Raw genomic sequence first — 21570 nt, forward strand, 5'->3', positions numbered from 1 at the left:
CGTCGTCTTTGCTACTGTGTCTACCCCTAGCCAACCTAGCCGGGTTGAGAGCCAACGGTTTTCTAAACCGAAGATCCCAGAATTCCCGGATGAGATGGTGGTGTCTGATTTGTCAGGACGTTCCCCCCGCATTGCTCTTTTGGATATGTCGTTCGAAAAGTGGACTACAAAACGAACTACAAGTCTGAAATCTTAACATTTTCGGAAAATATCGAAACATTTGGCGAGTCCAAATATATCCTCACACCGAACGGGTTAATTCAGGAAATTCCCAGCTCCTGAAATTAATCCAAACTTGAGTAAAGATGGATAGTGTGCGAGGCCCATTGTAGTTTTCCATAGGGAAAATTTACTTCCGACACCAGCGAAGAACCAGTGATGATGTACCCACCTCGGTACTCTGTTAAGTCGGGTTACGCCCCCCCCCCCCCCCCCGCAAAGAACCGGTGGAGGAGCGACAGGCCTAGAGCCTAGCAGGAAGAACACCTACCTGGACGAATTTATTAAAACATTAACATGTTTTGGGTTTTATTGTCCCACCAGGTAAATAATTGTTTGGACTCATTAATAAGTGTTGCTATTTCAGCTACTTAAGTCAATGTTTATAACCATCGCATTGTTTCAAATCGCGATTTTGATTTGAAATCGATTAATCGTTCAGCCTGTCATCTTAAAATGTTAAGTTTGACAGTTTCAAAACTTTAACAATTACACAGTTAAAATGACTAGAATGTAGGGCTGAACGATTAATCGATTTCAAATCAAAATCGCGATTTGAAACAATGCGATTAGCAATCTCCGACACACTGACCATCTCCTGTCTGCCCTGCTTCCTGCTTCCTATGCAGGCTGGATCGGGCCGGAACCGGGCCTGGGCTGCGAGGTCTTCATCAGCCGGATCCCACAGGACATTTACAAGTACCGGCTCGTCCCGCTGTTCCAAAGTGCGGGCCTGCTCCGGGTGATGACGAACCTCAGTATCGAACAGTACAGCAGTATCAGTATAACGGTATCGAAACATGATTAACCTATGAATGGACAACATTTCAATATGAATTCACATCACACTAACACATACAGGCTACACAAACTGTTAGCCAGCTGGTGGACACTTAATTAGTTAATATTTAATCCGTTTAGTGAGCTAAGAGAGCTAGCTAGGCAACGTCACCCAGATGACTGTGAGGTGCGAGATCAAGGTAATGTTAGCAAGCTAGATAACAGTAGCAACACATGATTTACGTATGAATGGACAACATTTCACCAAGAATGACCATCAAACTAACACATACAGGGTACACAAACTGTGGGCAAGGTGTGCCCTTTTGCCTTTGGGCACAATCAGTAGGTTTTGTGTCCATCTTTCACATGCCATATGCAGCTATTGTCAAATTACCTTGAGGGGGGGGCCTGTTGTTTACCCAACCAAGCCTCGTTTTCATTTTCAATATGGCCACAAGGTGAAAAAGGCTAATAGGCTTTATGGCAGTCCTTTCTTAAGTACGAGTTGTCCGTAAGTCGGATGTCCTTAACCCAGGGACTTACTGTACACAAGACATACAAGACATGATTTTACACACCACCGATATTGTTTAACCCCTCCCCTTTGCACGATCCCATCCAATAAGGCGATTTGATTTTCAAGTGATGTTTGTCGTCTCACAAACTCTCTCTTTTATAAATGACCCTGATCGTCCAGCATCACTCATTTCTATAAGTGCAATTATCAGTTGGTGAAAAAACACAAAGGCAAAAAAGGTACTGCATTTTCTTTTTTATTGAGGCAAATGAGGCACCATTTAGTAGGTCCTCTGCATTTTGATCGTCTACATTTTGCAGCATGAGCAGCTAGACGGATACATGACTGTTAGTCACAGTGCAGCCTGCGCTCCCTTCCCTCACTTTCAGTTGATTGGCAAGGCAACACTGAGTGTAATCTAAAGTGCTTGCCTAAATTCAAGTAATTTCAGGTAACGTCCTCCTCACTCATTCGGCAATACTCTAGTAAAATGATCAGTCACTCCGAAATCAAGGCACCAATTCCATACACTCCAAGGCAGAGCCAAAGCTCCAGACCTAAAGCAGGACATCGCTCTAGTCAGTCAGCAGAATTTGGCATAAAGTCTACAGCAGTTACAGAGCCCATTCAGTCCACGAATTTTTTACAGAGTGTTATCAGCCATATGCAGTTAAGATCTTAGGGATCTTATGGATATGGGGGAGAAGAATCAATGACACTTGTGTGATGTTATGTGACTACTATGTCATACAGGATATAACCTCTGGCAGTAGTGGTCCCATGACCTCAAATTTAGAGAAAAGTAACTGATTCTCCTCCTTTCTATCCAAGCCCAGCTTTGACCACCCCCCCAAAAACTGAACCTGAGCACTGACATCAAGGATGGGGCGGGGCAGGCCAAGAACCGGAACCTGGGCCATGCAAGCTCACCACACGGAGCAGTAGTTTTTAAGTGCAGAGTGGCAGAGTCCTGATTTCTCCAGCTCCCTCCCTCACAGCGAGGATGCGGATCTTCAGTCCTGGTACAGGAGGTAGCCCGAGAAGGTGCTGTACTTCCAGCTGCTGCCATAGATGGCGCCGCGGTGCAGCCGGAGCCAGACGCGGTCGCCCTGGCGCAGCTGCAGCACGGCGTGGTTGCTGGCCGTCTCGTGGTCGGGCGCGCCATCGTTGGCGTAGGCCGACACCATCACCTCCTCGTTGCGCATCAGGTTGACGTAGAGGGGCACATTGACGGCCAGCTTGAGGATGTGGAAGATGAAGACATAGGTGCCATCGGCCGGGCAAGTGAAGCGGCCAAGGTGGGCATCGAACGCGTCGCCCAGGTTGCTGTGGAGCAGGTCGAAGGTGATGGTCTGGTCCAGGGCGCCGGGGGCGAAGTTGACGGTGCGGGCGGCGGAGAAGGCCACGCGCATCTGCTGGGCTAGCTGGAACACGTGCACGGGCGTGAGGGCGGAGCCCTGGGTGGCAGCGGGCGCGTCGATGGGGGTGATGCAGCGCGAGTCACCGTGTCCCGAATCCACGCTCGCGAAGGTTTCGCTGTCCGTCTCCGAGCTGCTCACCTGGGACATGTCATTCCAAGCAACTGGAAAAGCCAACAGAACCCAGAAACTAGTCCAGAGAGGAAAATTCCAGTGAATCTTCACATGAAAGTCTCAAAAGGTAAGGTTTGGTCCTGGTCCAAAATAAATCTGACAAACGTAAAACAGACCCTGTGCTCATCCAGAGCTTATCTGGAAACTAGTCCTGACTAATCCATATATACATATATGTATGTATGAGACAGTTTGAGATATATGGATATGTATATACATCTCTCACACACACCAGTTGCAGTACAGTTGGTACAATCCCCCCATTTATGGGAAGTGAGCAGCAGTTTCATATACATCCTTCCTTACCTCTCGAGCTGTTTCTCTGTCCACCAGTACCACTACCACGCTTGTAGCTGTGCTGGTAGCCAGTCTCCTTCCAATGGAAAAAGGGTTGCATTTAAAAACAGAAAATCCCAAAACCAAACGTCTGACCAAACAACTGGGACAATCCAGCAGTGCTCCCCTACCCGAAATCCATACAGGACTGGGGTGATCTCCCTTGAGGAGTGGGGGACGGAACTGCCCCCCAAAGACCGCAGGCCAGTCCTGTACCCCTCCAATCCCCCTGCAGATAAAGATGGAAAATGTGAGCTGGGGATTGGTGGTGGTTTAGGCAAATGACCTCTTTCATTCTAAAGTACTCTGGAGTACTTTGTGATGAAAAGTACAGTATAAACTAAATGTATAATAATTATTATGCACACTTTATTATTGTGTTATTTTGTCCTTGGTTGACCCACCTAATTAACCAAGATGGCAGATTGCAGGAAATTTTATTCAGATAGAGGGTTATGGCAACAGATCTAAAGAAAAAATGGTAGTCTGGGGAGAACTCAAGTTCTCTTAAGGAGCAACAGTGTAGCACAGTGGTACAGAGCAAGGCTCATAACCAAAACGTTCCTGGATTGATTCCCCACTGGGACATTGCTGCTGTGCCCTTGGGCAAGGGACTCAACCCAGAATTGCCTCAGTAAATATCCAGCTGTATATATGGACATGTTAAAACTGTAACTTGTTAAAGTCCCTCTGGATAAGAGCATCCGCTAAATGACAATAATGTAATATCATGTAAGTTTCCTTGCACTTTCCCATGAATAGTGGGGTATTTTTTGGTTTATGTATGACCTGTGAACAAGTGGGCACTTTTTGCAATAAACTCAATTGAGTGGCATTTTTTGCTGGCATGTGACTTTTTTTGTATTATATTTTGTTACAATTTCGTATCACGCTCATTGTCAATTTGATCATTTTTTTCACAAAGTAGTTTGAACTACATTTTCTAAGTAGCTTTAGTTAACCAAACTAGATTTCTCTCTAGGGTGGCAACCTCTTCAAGTGTGAAATAATTGGTAGCTTGCAAAGCTATGCTTTCAAAGTAGCTTCCCCAATACTGACAGTACCTTTGTAGCCGCCGGGCGAGCGGGACAGTCCCCTGCTGCCCCGCGCGGTACCCCTGATGGCACCGCGGCCGTAGTACGGCTGGCTGGAACGGAGATGCACGCCAGACGGCTGGCATGGGGAGAGGTACACCTGGTAGCTGTTACCGACTGGACACTCCGACTGGTAAGAGGTCACTGAGCGAGAGTAAGAGGAAAGCTGGGGTTATGTAAGGACTGCTGACTCAACCCACCCCCTGCCAGCCACCAGAGGGCAACGTACACTCATTACATGTTGATTGCACACACCTGTATCCAATCTGTTGCATTCCATATTAACTGTGCACACGTGTACCCAGCCTGTTGTCCTGATTGATTTTATACCATTTTACACCATTCCCACTATTATGTGACTCCTGTGCTAGCTACCCTACTCCCCACCCTGGTTTCCACAGCAACAGCACACCTGTCTCCATCTCTGAGCAGTACCTGGCTGTAGGTTGGCCTGGTCCAGCAGGCTGGCTTCGGGTGGGGTCTGCGTGCTGGCTGTGGAAACACTCAGACTGTAGGAGTCTGAAAGTGCGCTTGCGTCAGGTTTCTGGTCCAACTCACTTCTGGGCGGTAGAGGGGTATTGGCCAACACCTTTCAAAATAGGACACAAGGACAATTTGGTGTTCCAAACCTTCTAAAGGATTACGCTTAATCTCGCAAAACACCCCCCCCCCCCCCCAAAAAAAAAATATTGTATTACTTTATTAATTTGCTAAATAAATTTCCTTAGGCAATGCCTTGACATACATGGCTATTCCGGTAACTAACCCTTCCTTTATCATGACAACAGTGCCACCAAGATGAGTTATTCTGGATGCATCCTATACAGCAGTTCACAATGTCTCAACTGTTAAATATCAGTGTGGCACTGTGGTAAGGAGCAGGGCCCATAGGGTTTCTGCCCACTGCTGTTGAATAAATATCAGCTGTAAGTGGATAACATATGAAAACTGTCTTAGGAGACAATCATATGTGACTTATTTTACAATGTAAAATAAACCCAATTTTACAATCCATGTACTGTTAGCTCAGCACACATACATAAATTCATCACTACAGTCTTTACTGAGCATTCCCCAGACCACACAGTCTTGGGCAGGCAGAGAGGAAGTGAATGGCAGTCTGTCTGTGCAGAGGAGGGGGCCTCCCAGTGGAGCTGGAGGGAGACAGACCAAGACGCCGAATGGAATGGAATCACGGAGATGAAGACTCACGATGTGCGTGTCCTGCAAGGGCGTGGCAGCGGCCATGCTGGCGGTGGGGCTGATGGGAGCGGAGGAGACGGGCTGTGCTGGGAGAGGCGGGGCGGGGCCTGCGTCGTCAGGTGGTGGCTGAGAGACCAGGCCAGGGAAGGGGGGGATTGGGGAGGAAGTGGGGCGGAAGAGGGGCGGAAGAGGGGCAGAAGAGGGGAGGGCGGAGGGGGGGGGGGGGGGGACGTGATCATTGATCTCATCTGACCCATTCCCGGAGCCAGAGCCAGGCATGCACAGCTCATCAGCACTTTCCTGATAGACTGGAAGCCAGACAGTGCATAAGCACAGAATAGCTTCTGCTTACAGTCCCAAATATCACTGTGCACTCTCAGCAGCTGGGATGCACTGGCCAATGCTGTCCCCCACCCCCAATGGCCGGTCAGTGAACGACTGTGCTGGAAACACAACTATGCATTCACACCCACAAACAAAAAAGTTTTTTTTTTTTTTTTTGGGAGGGTTAAACATCTTTATCAGGTTTAAATGAACCAATAATTCACAGTTCACAAAAGTTCCACCTATTCCTCCCAAGTTTTTCATGAGCCCTCACTCACCCTTCACTATACATTACAGGTTATAGCACCACACCTACAAATGCATTAATTACGTCTACAGAAACCCATCCTATATTCCTCACTGCATTGCCTATAATTCTGAATTTCCTGGTTTAGGTTTCACCTCCATTCCAATGGTGGTCTCCATGGATACGGAAACCACAGGTGTGTTGCAGGTATGCAGACCCTCACCTGCTCTTGCTCTGGGGTTTGCTCTGCAGATGACATTGAAAGAATGGACTCCCCCTGATTCAGTGGAGGGGACCCAAAGCCCTCATCCCCTGACAGCTGAATATTACCCTGGAGAAACAGATGGACAAGTAAACACATTTACATTACATTACATTACATTACTGGCATTTAGCAGACACTCATATCCAGAGCAACTTACATCAATTACAGCTTTTTTTTACAATGTTATCCATTTATACAGCTGGATATTTACTGACGTGATTGTGGGTTAAGTACCTTGCCCAAGGGTACAGCAACAGTGCCCCAGCAGGGAATCGAACCGGCAACCTTTCAGAGTCCTGCTCCTTAACCGCTATGCTACACTAGCACCCTGTATGTAACATTACACTGTTCTCTTACACTGATTCCTCAAGGTGCACAGCAGCATATGTTTCTCACTGTAAAACATATAAATAACTCTTGCACAGAAAGTCACAAAAGTCTATCAAACAATTTATAAAACCGCAGTTTATTTAATTCAGCACCTGGGTACACAGTGCATCACTCTGGCATAACAGGCGTCTGCAGTGACTTTATCAAACATGGCAGGGGTTGCTGTGTGCAGTACCAGTGACCAAACTGGAGCAGACCAGCAGGCACTAGAAGGTTTGGGTTTGAATCTGAGGTGGGACACAGCCGTTGTACCTCTGAATGAGGCATTTCATTATACAGTCAAATTCAAAGTGCATGAATAGTTGACATGTGATAAATAAGCAGTGGAAGGGTATTGACCAAAAAAAATATCTACAGAGTTTAAAGATGCGTTACATCAGACACTTGGTCCACGGCGACACTCGGGTCAGGGTTGACCGGGGGCTGCCCCTCGTTGGTCACATTGGTTGTGCTGTCAGTGGAGAGGAGCCTGACTGGAAGAGGGGTAGACTGAAACAAGAGGCCAAGATCATCACCAGTTACCAAGATGTGTCACTGCTCCAGTGCATGGTCTTCTCATCAAGGAGGTATCTTAAGCGGAAAGGGAGTGCAGCTTACGTGCAAAACTTTGGGAAGGCAGTTTGCTTGGCTTGTCTTTGGTTCCCTTTGTTCTGTTGAGTGAAGCAAAAGATCGCATCGTTCAAATCTGCCCAGCAATTTGAGATGACCACTACATGGGCTGCTTTTAATGCCAGCTGAATCACCGAATCAATGAAACGATTTTGGCAATTTTGGGAATAAATTATCACATAGGTATTTGTATGTACTGGAATACAAAGCTTTTCAATTCATTTACCTGTGGGATTAGAGGATCCAGGTGTAGGCTGTGACAGCTCAGAGCATCCATTTGTTGGAGTGCCATCTCTGTCCAGAACAGAATCCTGGGGGGTGGGGGAGGACGTTGGTGAAAAATAAGGAGTATTCCTGACCGACACATCCAGAATCAGGGCACAAAGGAGAGTGTTTGTAGTTTCAGAATGACCCAAAATGGCAGCGACTAGAAAAACAGTCATCCTGCTGTATAGAGGTTGGGCAGTTAGAGGTTAGTACAGTTTTCATCAGAAAACAATAGGATTACTCAAGTATCTGTTGCACATGGGAACTAAAATATCCAGAGACCACTGAGCAGCATCCACGATGTCTAGTCTTTATTTCATCTACAATTTTGAAATGTGAATGCTCTAGCAGCAATCTGGCTGATACTGCAGTTTTACCTTGTTAAGACAGTTATTAAATATATGTAGAAATATTCACCACAATCTGTTGTTCATCACTTTAAGGCTGCTTCTGGTGATGCCAAGAGGAGACCTATACCCTCCGTCCACACCCTCCTGTCCAAACACCCCCCCAACCCCCCCTCACCTCCCCACCCCCGCCGGCAGCGGTGCACCGTACCTGCATGAAGCTGAAGGAGCCCTGAATCTGTTCCATCAAGTCCTGCAGCTGCTGTTTCCTCAGGGTGGGGTCTTCAGGTAAGGAGGAGGGGGGATGGGACATCTCGACAGGAGCTTCTCCTTTCAGAGTCTGTGTGAAATGAACGAAAAAAAAGAGCTATATATCTGGAATATGAGCTTGAGGATTGAAGTTGAAAAGCTCCACCCTGATGTAAGGAGGTCTGCTTGCAAGGGTCTACTCACTGACTTGGGGTCTTGCAGCACTCCAGACGTCTTCTCTCGTCTCTGAGGAAACAAACCAAACAAGTGAACGAGGGATCTCAGTGGCTGTGGGGGTTGAATGAAAAAAAAAAGGTGTCAAGGCCTGTGACGGAGCGGCCCTCATCTGTCTTTTCACGGTCACCTGTCCTTTAGGGAGAAACGTTGCTTCTCTCCAGTTTTGGGCATTTGGCTCAGGGCAAGCTAGCTTTTCGGTGAACTTCATATCCCATGATTCACAGGGTTCCTGCTGCTTAAGCTCCATCAGTTCTGATTTCCAGCTCCGATTCGAGGCCTGAATGTTTTGGGGCTGTCCCCGGCCACAGATGTCCATTTCAGGCATATAGCACCTATTAAGAAACTACATCATCCAAGAGTAAACAGCAAGTTCCAGGCCCATAGATTTCATCACAGTAGTATTTCTATGAGTGTACATTTTTTAGAAATAAAATGGGACGTGCCAAAACAAACCAAAAGTCTAGATGCATTACAATGATTCCTACCTCTATGGTTGGCACTTCATTGGTTGTGGTGATTTTGGATGGATCTGAAACATAAGAGCACCGTCCATTCAATTAAATCCGTTTTCTCATCTGTACTGATGAGCTGATACTTGAATGATGAACAGCGGCATGGCAGAATCACAGGTTTGTGCAGTTGCAGAGGTAACCTGGTTACCTGAAATGCCCATCGGTGGATTTCCTGGCCGCTCGCCTCTCCTGGTCTCCAGTACCTCGGCTTCCCCTAAGCTCTCACTGCGTGGAGCTGGCGCTTGATCAAAGTACCCACAATCCATCAGTCTTACCAGCTGCTCCTTCATGTGCTTGTCTGTGTTTAATTCAAATTCAAAGCAATGCCAGTCAGCTGCATGATGAGCAAAGACTTTCCTGTTTAGAGCTCTGTTACTCATTAGTGTATCAGATATTAGATTATAGTTACAGAGATCCCAAGTTTTTTCTCACATGGTGTCAATCATAATATTTTCAATCCACAAATTTATACATAAATTCCATTGATTTCCATTTCAGCGGCTTAGCTCTATTAGATTTCACGGTACTTGCTTCACATTTTTTACAGCAATCAGTCATTGTTTACTTATATAGCATGATGTGCCTGGTGGTACGTCCATGACAACATTCATCCCCTCCCTTCAAAGAACAGTAGAATTAAACCTCCATGCTTGTGGCTGAAGAGAAAAGATGACAGCTCTCTTGGACACACCACTCTGCACATCATGCTGATTAGACAGTGATGAATTGAACCCTAATGCAAGAATCAAATTGAACTAATTGCATGGCTGAAATTCCAAGCAATTGATCAACTGACCAATTTGTGAATTAAAAAAAAAACTTTTGTCTTGATCAGCACCGCATGAATGAAAGATAAAAACTCAACGGTGAAAAAGACATGATGACGCACAGTGATTGGCGGTGACACCAGCCTCACAACTCAGACACAGTACTCTCTGCATCCAAACTGGATTTTGGCAACACTAATTGAGAAATGGGCTTTGCACCCAAAACCAAATTCGAAAGAAACAATAACACAGGCTCCTAGTTCCAAGAACAGCTCCACTGAAATACTATAATTTGCCCTCACACTTCAGGCAACAAGGTTAGTCAGTGATGGTGGTGATTGTTCCTTTGCTGCCTTCACCTCTCCAACTTACAGGTGCTGCCTGCAATCGGTTTGTCTCTTCCATCTAGCAGGTCTCGGTAGATAAAGGATGCCTTCTCCATCTGATCCCCCAAACTAAGAAGACAAAAGCCAGGCTCATGTCAGGTGAAGAAGAGGCAAACCAGGCAAGCCTGCTCCTCACACACAAAGCCATTCACCCCCAATTACATCACAAAACTGTAATGTTTTCCTACAGCTGTTAATATGATTTTGTGACTGTAAAGAAGACAGAATGGATAGCTTCATACATACCAGAGAGCATGTTTTCCAATCTGCATGATTGATTAGATGTGATGATCAGTTCACCACACGTTCCACCTGAGAGGGTATTATTTGCACTGGTGGAGGATCTGGTGAGGCTGTTATGGCCCACATCCACCACAGGACCATAACTGCTCTGGTTTCAAGGGTGTCGCTTTGCAAGGAGCCAGTTTAAACACAGAATCACTGCTTATTTCATTAACCATTACATTAAGCCAGTTCTGACAGAGAATGAAACCCAGGACCATAACTGTCACTGCTGTGGGATACCCCCCCAAGGGACACTCCCCCCGAAACACAGGGCATGTGGCCTGGTACCTCATAGTCTCCTCTCTCTTGCAGCCCACCAGGGCGGCGAGGTCGAGCAGGTGCTCGATCTCGCCGGGCCCCAGGAAGGGGGCGTGGTCCTGGCCGCTGCGGAGGTCCCTCCTCACGTGCTCCTGCTGCAGGGTCAGCAGGACGTGGCGGACGTGCAGCACGCTGCCCAGACGCTTCTTCTCCGCCTCCGCCCTCACCGCCTGCTCCCTCCTCACCACCTTCCGCTGGGTCTTCAACAGCTGGAACGCAGCGCGACAGCACTGGGGTAGAGCGGTCGCAACCAGAGGATCGGGGGTTCGAAACCTGGACACGGATGCCTTACTGGGTTCTCACTTTACCCAGTCGGCAGCAGAAAATTATGACTGTACGCGTTCAAATATTTCATCCACGTTAATGTAAGTAAAAATTCAGTGTAGAATTTACCCTGCATAAGGGCTTCCGTTCAGCAAATATTGTAAGAGAGCAAAATGCTACTGCAGCATCCCAACAGGCAGAAAGGGTGTTCAATGCTGCCTACCTTCTATATCTTCTCTAACCACATTCTGGGCAGAAGCATAACATCATCCATAGAGTACACCATTGATTTACATGACTCAGCTCATTTCTCCGCCGCCGACAGCGGACGGGCCTGAAACCTTGGGCTGTTCAGCATGACATCAGCACATTCCCAGCCAAAAGCATTGTCACAATGCTGCTATAATGTCGTGGCAACGCGGCCCTGTTGCTACAGCAGAGAGGTTGTGAGAACTGAACCCGTTGCCCGAGTTGTCCCCCCTGCCTTACCCTCAACTCACACACACCCAGTAAACTCTGGGCCTACTTTTCACACAAAATGGGCGTTTGCAAAGTTGTTCACGCACAGAATCAGACTCACTGGGAACACAAGGCTTACTGTACACATCTCACACTGCATGACAGCAACACAGTGAGGAGAACATACTTTAAGAAGACTGCAGCAGGTAAATAGGTAAATACCCTCAGTATGCTACTCCAACATAACACTCGTTCAGCTGGATTTTTCAATGAACTATCCACACTTTGGCATGCTTAACTATTTCTGATGGAATGTATACCCTACATCTCAATATCAACACACTGTAATACAGTTGTAGTGTTCATGGGTGGGGTTCATGGGCATGGGTTCAATCCACCACAGTGCTCATCCTCACAGGAAGCAGAATGAAAAGCCCAGCAATTTTTCTAGGTTACCAAACTCCACAGGGTCCTGTTAGCTGGCACGCGCAACTCAACTTGGCTGGCATCAAATGCCACTTGTGTCTCTGACACCACTGTGGAGCAGAGCTTTTTTTCAGAGGAGTGACAGTTCTTCCCATCTGAACCCACATTTCAGCTGATCGCCCTGTCACATCTGAGCATCAGAACCCTGACAATCTTCCCACAACTGCTATGTGTACCTCCTGGCTGAGGGCACCCAGGGACTTCTGGAGGTCTTTGGCAAACATCAGGTTTTGGACGACTTCTTCATACTTGTCAACGGCATCCTTGTTTAGACATAGCACAAAAAAGGAAAAAAAAATGTAGTAAAAGACAGAAGAGCTTCCATGTTGTACACATTAAAGACCCGAGCCAATCATGTAACGAGTGTGGTCCGAGCAGGTATCTAACCTGCAACCTTTGCAGCCACACAGCTGGTATATTACATCACAGCTGCTTTGTGGATGCTCTTATCTAGAGTGCATTATGTCACTTCCGATTTTTACCCGTTATCCATTCATACAGATACCCCAAATTGCATCAGCAAGCATCTACGTATCTTGCCCAGGGGTACAATGCAGGTTACTCACCTGGGAATTGAACCAGCAGCCTTTGTGTTACAAGCCCTGTTCCATAACCACTATGTCACACTGCTGTCCCTAGATAAGACATATGATTGGCTCACAGAACAAAAAAACCCTATCCCCCTCAGATGGACCCAATAAAGGCAAATACTCAGACAGACAACACCGGTTTCTTCAGTAAAGTGTGGCAGATTAATAATAATTTGTAGATCCTAAATTGACACAACACAAGAATAGAAAAGAAGAAAAGATACCAGCATGTTCACTGGCAAAGTGTTGAAAATCCTGCAATAAAAATGTCACCAAGATACCAATGATAAGGCCTCATCTCACACAAAGCCTGACCATCTGCCAGTTACTGTACTACACAACGCACCATTTGGTCTCGATTGAGTTTTTCGCCATCCTTTAAACGCTTTCTGTAGTCATCAAGTTTCAGCTGTGGAAACAACAGAACAGAGGACACAAACAGGTGAACGAATTCCGTGGGAATGACGACAAAGAAAGAATACACTTTCCAAAATCGCCACCTTCTGAAATTCCACGGCTATCTGAATGTCCCTGGTGAAGAATAGTGGTGATTATTTAGTGCTCATTATATTGGTAGACTGATTAGTTTGGTAGAATTAGTATGCACAGTGTATAATGTGACTGTGTAGTTTTTAGGCCGCTCACGGAGTTGTGACCTGTGGCCTACTTTCCAAGAGATGCTGCTATGTTGAACTAATCATGCACACAAGGCACACTGAAAGTGTGTACGTGGCACAAGGCCGTCCCAACGGTGAGGCCTATGATTTCGAGCACTCATATAGCTGTAGAAATCACTCATGTAGCTGTAGTTCAGTATTAGGTTAGTCATGACATGTTTAACCATTTGGGATGATCAGCACAACCAAGGTACCTCAGTTCCTAGAAGCTTCTTTTATAATAAAGGTTTTGTTCTTAGGTGATATAGGGGTTCTCTACCCGGCTGAACTTTCTCCCACTCTGCCTCCCTTGTCAGTGTCTGTGACAAAGAGGAGTTGGGTCAGAGTGTACTCCTTATCAATCTAGAGATACCTTCAGAAGCAATGTTTTTCCAATTAGGCGCCAGACTCTAGGCGATGCAAGGACAGTTATAATTAACCACTCTGGACAGCTCAGGGATGGTATAAGATGTTCTTTGTTCTTTGTTTAGTACAGAAGCAACGCAACAACAGCGTGGCACGGACCAGAGTCGTGTACATATATCTAGGTGTGGGTGCGAGAATTACCTAGCCGCACTAGAGACAGACTGAGCGTGAGGACGAGTGTGCAAGGCTTAAGACTCTAAGTGAGACTTAGTGCGTGTAGTACCTGAAGCCGACCTTCATGTATGAAGTCTTGCTGTATTGAAGACCATCAATAAAACCTGTTTCTACCTCATCTTCGACCACGCTCCAGACTGAAGTTCTTTGTGTAACAGTTTATTAGTTAGCTTGCGAGAACATCAATTCACCAAGAGCCAACAACTTGGTGCCGTGACTCGGATCCACGAGGAAAAGGAGAGATCCTGCCAGAAAGTGAAGAGAAGACACTTGCGCGCTTTCAACATCTGTTGATCTTCTCTAACAATTGGTGAGCCCCTTTCCTTACCTTGCTGGGTTCCAGAAAGAACCGAGACATTTACAGAGTACATGTAACACTATAAGTAAAGGCTAACAGTTAGACAAAGAACTGTGAAGATACGTGCCTACAATGAGGGAGCTGTAATCATTGTATGTTTGATGTGTACACGAGGGTGAAAGAAAATTTGCAAACTGCAAAGTGTGTGGTGCACCTTGACTGCAGAGAAAAAGAGTCTGTAGTGACCGGTTAAATGCATAGCTCCTTTGGGAGAGCGCTATAGCGGATATCCTACGAGTAAGGGTACACTGGGGGAAAATTGGCATTTGTATGTGTACGCTTGAATTCGTGGATGCACGTGCCTTGTCACGGAAGATCGCGATATTCCTACAGTTTGAAATAGATCTGTAGAAGCCCGTCAGGGAACGGAAGAGCTGTCTAGACGTTGATGTGTTTTATTTGTTTTATGTGTTTTTGTACTGTCGACAGTGAGCGAGTGAGTGTGTGTGTATATATCTTGTGGTTTACGGTGTTTGGATAAAGAGCTCTATTCAAACAACCGACGGAGTGAAACTCTCCGGGAGGAGGAGAGTAGTGTGTAAAAGACATCTGAGTTTTCCTAGTGAGAGAACTAGCACTGGTGTGACAACAGCCTGAGATTAATGATAATGGCGGGTGCTCAGGGAAACTCTGAACCTGGTGCTGACAAAACGGAGCAGATTCCTACTACTGAGAAGGGTGGGAGAGCTGCGCCCGATGTTGATTTTGAGACAATGGTGGCAATGAGTACGGCGTATTTGCGGTCCACTTTTAAATTGGAACAAGTTGAAAAAGAGATTGAGCAAAAGTATGGGATTGAGCTTGAATCTGGTGGTGTGTGGCCAATTGATGATGTTAAGAAAGCTTGGGGAAAGTCGCAACGTGTGCCTGAAAAAGAAAGAGTGCCATTAACTTTGGTGGTGTTGGGTCAATTGCGGAAAAGATACGAAAAGCAAGTAATTTCGGAGTCTGAGAGGCAATTGAGTCACGAGAAAGAAAATGTCAGGGCGTTGGCTGAGGAGATAAGAGAAAAGAATGTGAAATGCAAGAGGCTAGAAGAGGAGCTGTCGGAGCTCAGAGGCAGACTGAGAGAAAATGGGAAGGAGCAGGAGCCCTACTGCAGGGGCGGAGCTACAGTTGAAAGGGGAGCTCACGCCTGCCCCACTGCTCCTCCCTACAGTGTCTACCCGTATGCGGAAATGGAGGAAGCAGTTCAGTTTGAAAGACGATATGCATTCAGAGCAATGGCAATGGGCGCCTCTAGTGATGATGACGAGGAAAGCACGGTTGTTGCAGATGATTCTGAGCCCAACAGTGAAAGGCGCTTAAGGCCCCTAGTGGTGAAAAGGCACGGGGATCAGATGATCTACGCTCACAAAGCATGCAAGCCAGAAGAAATTGATAAGTGGTCCAAAGGCCTGCAGCATCCACGCAAGGCAGGGATGGAGACTTGGACAACAATTGAGCGTTTGCGTCACATCTATCGCCTGCATCCCAGTGATGGCCTTCAGTTACTGTGTACAGTGCTTAACACTGCTGAAATCGCTAGAGTGACTCATGAAGTTGAAACAGCATTGGGAGATGATAGACAGAATTTGGGTAATGCCTGGGAAGCAATTCGTCTGTGGATCCAACGAGCTACAAGAGCAACAACAGATTGGGGAAAAATTGCTGCCTGCATCCAGAAAGCCGGAGAAGCAATTGATGACTACTCAGACCGGTTTTCCAAGCTGTTCCTGAGACATTCTGGAATAGAAGGCCTCAATGAACGGAACATCGGAGGGAATGCGAATGGCCCACTGAAGGCAACATTCATGCAAGGCCTGTTACCTGAAGTGCGGAAGGCGGTCAAGTTGAGCACGCCTGGATGGGAAGATAACCGCACAACATTTGAAGACCTGGTGACAGCAGCAAGAAGAGTGGAAACAGATCTTGAATGCAAGATCCGCAATGTGGCTGCACAGAAGCAGAAGAATCAGAAGGGCAAGACAGGAGCCTGCAGGAAGTGTGGGAAGTACGGACATTGGGCTAGAGAATGCCGCACGGGAAACCGAAAAGGCAACGGTCCACAACGTAAGGATGCTGAAGACAACTTGGTTCGGGAATTCAAGAACCTGAGTGAAGAGAAGCAGAGGGAACTCTTGGAGTTGTTTCTGGGACACGAGTAGTCCCCTCCATGCAACCCCTCGCAGCGGCAATTGAACAACGGAACGACGGACCTTACGTATGTGCGCCAATGAATTGACGAATTGGAATTGATTTCTTATTGCACTGAATTGACTGAAGCAGTTCGAACAGCTGCCCAGCAGGTGGTGGAGGCGTGGAAACAGCCACCTGACGGGGGACATTCTTTAGTACCTGGTCAATGGGTCATGGTTCACAAGCCCCAAAGGTTACCATTGGAAGCGAAATGGGAGGGACCCTATCAGGTGTTATTGGTGACAGACGCTGCAGTCAAGGTGCAGGGGAAGCAGAAATGGATTCATGCAAGTCATTGTAAATTAGCTGAGCCCCCAAAAGAATAGGGAGAGTACAACAGCAGCGCTATGGGAAGAGTCGGAGGGTAGAACTGGAGGCAGTATGTTCCAGGGGTTACCTAAAGACGAAGAAAACATGAAATGACATGTTTCATGCTGTTTCATGTTAATACTTCTCATTGTGTTACGACCCTGCTGGAGGGCCAGACGGGGGAAAGTAGTGGAATTACTGGAATTGACAGTTAGTTAGGACGCTTAAAATGTCATTACGGCTATGATGTGTTGGTCGTTTTCCTGTGTGTTTGTGTGTTTGTGTATCTTTCAGGGTTCTGAGTCCTGGGCAGTCAGAGGTTACAGGAGCTGGCCTGGATCAACCTGTGGATCGAGTGACCCTCCTCCTGAGCTGCGACATCGCCTCGTTTGTCATCGAGAGTGCCTGAGGGACGACGACAGAATCTTTGGGAACATCGTTCAAGATCATCTATGAACTGATATATTGACATTCTGTGTGATAACATCTATGATGAATATGTGGTTTGTTGTGGTGTTTGTGTTGTTTTTGAAAGTTCAAGCACATTATGACAGTCATCATGATACGCACAGGGATAACACATTTCTAGCCATGGCACACAGCTATGCTAGGGCAAAGGGACAAGATTCATGTTGGGTGTGTGGGTTATTGCCAACATCTTCTAACACATATCCATACGTATCAGTTCCATTCACATTAGCCGACGATGCTACAGCATATAATGACACACAAAGCCCCTTCTTTGAGGGAAACGTGACCTTCTATACACGACCAATTCCATCAAGCCCCCCAGAGCGAGTGAAATTGAGTTATGCGCCTGAGGGTATGTTATGTTGGGAAAACAATGGTACGGGTATGTTTTTGGGACGAAGTTCATGTAACTATAGTCTTTCTACTTTAAGACCATGGGAAGCGATGCATTGGCATGGACATTTTGCTGTAATATCCTTGTTCGTTTTAATGCCAAATTTAGGAGCTGAAGACAAAGCCGCTCCAAATGGGACAATGTATGTTTGTGGGAAGCATGCTTATTCATATTTGCCTGCTGAATGGTCAGGATCGTGCTATACGGCATATGTAGTACCAGCTATGCGTATGGTTAACATCAAGCATAGAGGTAAGAGGGACGTGTTCCACAGCACAGAAACTGTTGCTACCCCAACTCAACGTTTCTTTGCTTCATTAGTTCCAACTTATGGTATTACTGTCGCATTAGATGAGATTAGGCAGATGGCTTTTGCCTTAGACAAAATTGCTAATGATACAGCAGGAGCATTGACACTGATAAATCAGGAGCTACATTCAGTGCGTCAAATGACGTTGCAAAACCGCATAGCCTTAGACATTATTCTGGCAGATAAAGGCGGAACATGTGCAGTTTTGAAACAAGAATGTTGCACGTATGTACCAGATGCGTTTGTTAATGTCACCACATATGTACAAGACATTTACGAGCAAGTGGCCCACTTAAAAGCATCTCAGAAGTGGAGCTGGGAGACATGGTTAGGATCTTGGGCGGGAGAATTGTTACCCCAGATCATTCAGATTGTGACACCTTTTATTGTTTTGATTTTGGGCATATGTTTGTTTTTTAAGGGTGTAACCTGCTTGGTCAGCAGAGCTATGACACCTGCACGTGTGGCCCAGATGACAACGACGTTGAACTTGACTGAGACTTCGTTTTTCTATTAGCTTTCCTTTCCTTTTATTAATGCTAGAAACGCAAGATGCCTATGCTCTTGAGAGTATAAGATTCGCTTCGCTTATATATATATAATCACTTTATCTATCACATATAATCACTTTCCTTTTTTGTGATCATTGATGAGTTTGGGAATGATCAGACGGGGGACTGAAGAATAGTGGTGATTATTTAGTGCTCATTATATTGGTAGACTGATTAGTTTGGTAGAATTAGTATGCACAGTGTATAATGTGACTGTGTAGTTTTTAGGCCGCTCACGGAGTTGTGACCTGTGGCCTACTTTCCAAGAGATGCTGCTATGTTGAACTAATCATGCACACAAGGCACACTGAAAGTGTGTACGTGGCACAAGGCCGTCCCAACGGTGAGGCCTATGATTTCGAGCACTCATATAGCTGTAGAAATCACTCATGTAGCTGTAGTTCAGTATTAGGTTAGTCATGACATGTTTAACCATTTGGGATGATCAGCACAACCAAGGTACCTCAGTTCCTAGAAGCTTCTTTTATAATAAAGGTTTTGTTCTTAGGTGATATAGGGGTTCTCTACCCGGCTGAACTTTCTCCCACTCTGCCTCCCTTGTCAGTGTCTGTGACAAAGAGGAGTTGGGTCAGAGTGTACTCCTTATCAATCTAGAGATACCTTCAGAAGCAATGTTTTTCCAATTAGGCGCCAGACTCTAGGCGATGCAAGGACAGTTATAATTAACCACTCTGGACAGCTCAGGGATGGTATAAGATGTTCTTTGTTCTTTGTTTAGTACAGAAGCAACGCAACAACAGCGTGGCACGGACCAGAGTCGTGTACATATATCTAGGTGTGGGTGCGAGAATTACCTAGCCGCACTAGAGACAGACTGAGCGTGAGGACGAGTGTGCAAGGCTTAAGACTCTAAGTGAGACTTAGTGCGTGTAGTACCTGAAGCCGACCTTCATGTATGAAGTCTTGCTGTATTGAAGACCATCAATAAAACCTGTTTCTACCTCATCTTCGACCACGCTCCAGACTGAAGTTCTTTGTGTAACAGTTTATTAGTTAGCTTGCGAGAACATCAATTCACCAAGAGCCAACACTGGGCTGAGCAGAAACACAGCTATGGTGGGGAAACCCGGATTACATTACATGCATAACATTATTGTCATGTATCAGATGATTTTATATAGAGTGGCTCACATAGGTTACAGTTTTTACATGCTATCCATTTGGGTAGCAGATGGGTATTTACTGAGGCAATTGTGGGTTAAAGGGTACAGCAGCAGTGCCCCAGCAGGGAATCGAACCAGAAACCTTTCAGTTACGAGCCCTGCTCCTTACCACTATGCTACACTGCTGCCCATTGTTTGGGTTCAGCAGGTGTGAGCCGGCGCCATGGAGCCATTTTCCCTTACCCTCTTCTTCTCAATGTTGCGGATCTTGTGCTTGAGGAGCAGGAGGCCTTCCTCGAGGTAGCCCTCGCAGGGCTGGCTGGGGGTTGGGGAGGAGGAGGAGGAGGAGGAGGCGGCGGCAGCCAGACCTTGCTGCAGGGCACTGACAGTGCGGGGCGAGTCTGCTTGGGGGCGCCGCCGTTTCCCCTTCACCTCCTCCGGGCGCTCTGGGAGGGGTGACACGTCCAGCACGGGGGACAGAGACAGCCGCACCATCTCTCAGCAGCAACAGACCGGACCAGTCTCCACTGCAATTTCAGAACACCCCAGACGGACCTCAGTGCACCCCCAGTTGTATAGCATTTATTATGTGAAGATATGACTTTTTTGTGCCCCCGCCCCGTGTTTGGCAGCTGCACCCCTACGTATTTTCTCCTGGTGCCAGACCTGCTTACTTAACAGAGGGAAAAACGGCAATGATTTGAAAAGCAGCACGCTATAGTGGGTGGAGGCACAGGTTTTGAAATATATAGATAAAATAATTAAATCCCGAAACACATTTTTTTTCTAGGTTGTTTTTTTTTTCTCTGCTGAGAATATTGGTCAGCCACAATGAAAGTGCATTTGTGCTGTAGACGAGCTTGGAGAACACTGCTCTTTACATTACCTTTCAACGTTTTTCCAGAGCAAAGCAATGTACTCTCACCATGCGAACAGAGATATTGAAAGGTATAATTAATATGAATTAATTGGTTTGATCAAATGGTGATCAAAAGACAAACTCAAACAGCTGATTTAACTTGGTTTGTAAGCTGGTGAAAACTTTGTGCAAGAAGATACGCAGCAGTCTGGAGGAAGTCCGGGCGAAGTTAGCACAAACGACGACACCTAGCAATTCTACCGGCCACAAACCTTCAAGCATGGATTTTTTTTCTGTATTATTTTTAGAACGGACCATATCTGTTAAATCTCTTGCAACGAAGCCAGCTCAGGGAAGGTAAATCATTTTAAGGTAGAGTGATAGTGTCATTCGTGCTTACAGCAAACATTTGCGTATTGGTACTGGAAATCTGCCAGTAAATACTGCTGAATTTAGATGCAAGGAAAACGGGTTACGAGAAAAAAAATCCACGCTGACACTAAGAAGTGAAATGACTTAGCAGTTTTTAAATGTCGTCCCAGCATCCACCCAGACCGAGCATGGAGACCGTAAACGATGCCAGCGTCTGTTTCTCCCAAACAAATTTGTAGGACATAAACACTGGTTAAAAACCCTGACCTGGTTTAAAAAAAGACAACCAGACAATCTGTCCTGACTATCGACTATCAAATCTCATACGCTATTGCTGACAATCGACACATAGCATAACTTTGTATTTATATGTATATGAAGTGTTGCAGAACACAGACCTCAATAGGCACCAACCTTGCTCCTCTAAATGAACGAGAGACACGATAAAGGGATGCTGACGCTGAAGCGATTGCAACTGTCTTGACAAGCAGTTCGCCCTCGGCAGCCTCTTCCGTAAACGCGTGGACCGTTTTCAGCAGGGACAGCGGTCCTCTTCCTGACATCTCTTTATACACTGACATGACGTCACCGTGATGCAGAGCACACACACGCATATACACAGACACGAGCATCTCCAGCTCG

General features: G+C 46.3%; 1 protein-coding gene across 1 annotated transcript; it reads right to left on the reverse strand.

The window, feature by feature from the left end:
• Positions 1-2410: 2410 nt before the first annotated feature.
• LOC118770733 (caprin-2-like) lies at positions 2411-21449 on the reverse strand. Its single transcript, XM_036518498.1, has 13 exons — positions 21343-21449; positions 19941-20224; positions 13093-13155; positions 12333-12419; positions 10712-11156; positions 8405-8475; positions 7346-7459; positions 5754-5870; positions 4977-5130; positions 4512-4685; positions 3579-3676; positions 3418-3484; positions 2411-3101 (listed from the first exon to the last, which is right to left on the reverse strand). The coding sequence occupies exons 2-13, from the start codon at positions 20190-20192 to the stop codon at positions 2533-2535; spliced, it is 2211 nt and encodes a 736-aa protein (XP_036374391.1). The 5' UTR covers positions 20193-20224; positions 21343-21449; the 3' UTR covers positions 2411-2532.
• Between the last annotated feature and the right edge of the window lie 121 nt (positions 21450-21570).

Source organism: Megalops cyprinoides, chromosome 23 (assembly GCF_013368585.1).
Source record: "Megalops cyprinoides isolate fMegCyp1 chromosome 23, fMegCyp1.pri, whole genome shotgun sequence".
Classification (NCBI taxonomy): Eukaryota; Metazoa; Chordata; class Actinopteri; order Elopiformes; family Megalopidae; genus Megalops; species Megalops cyprinoides.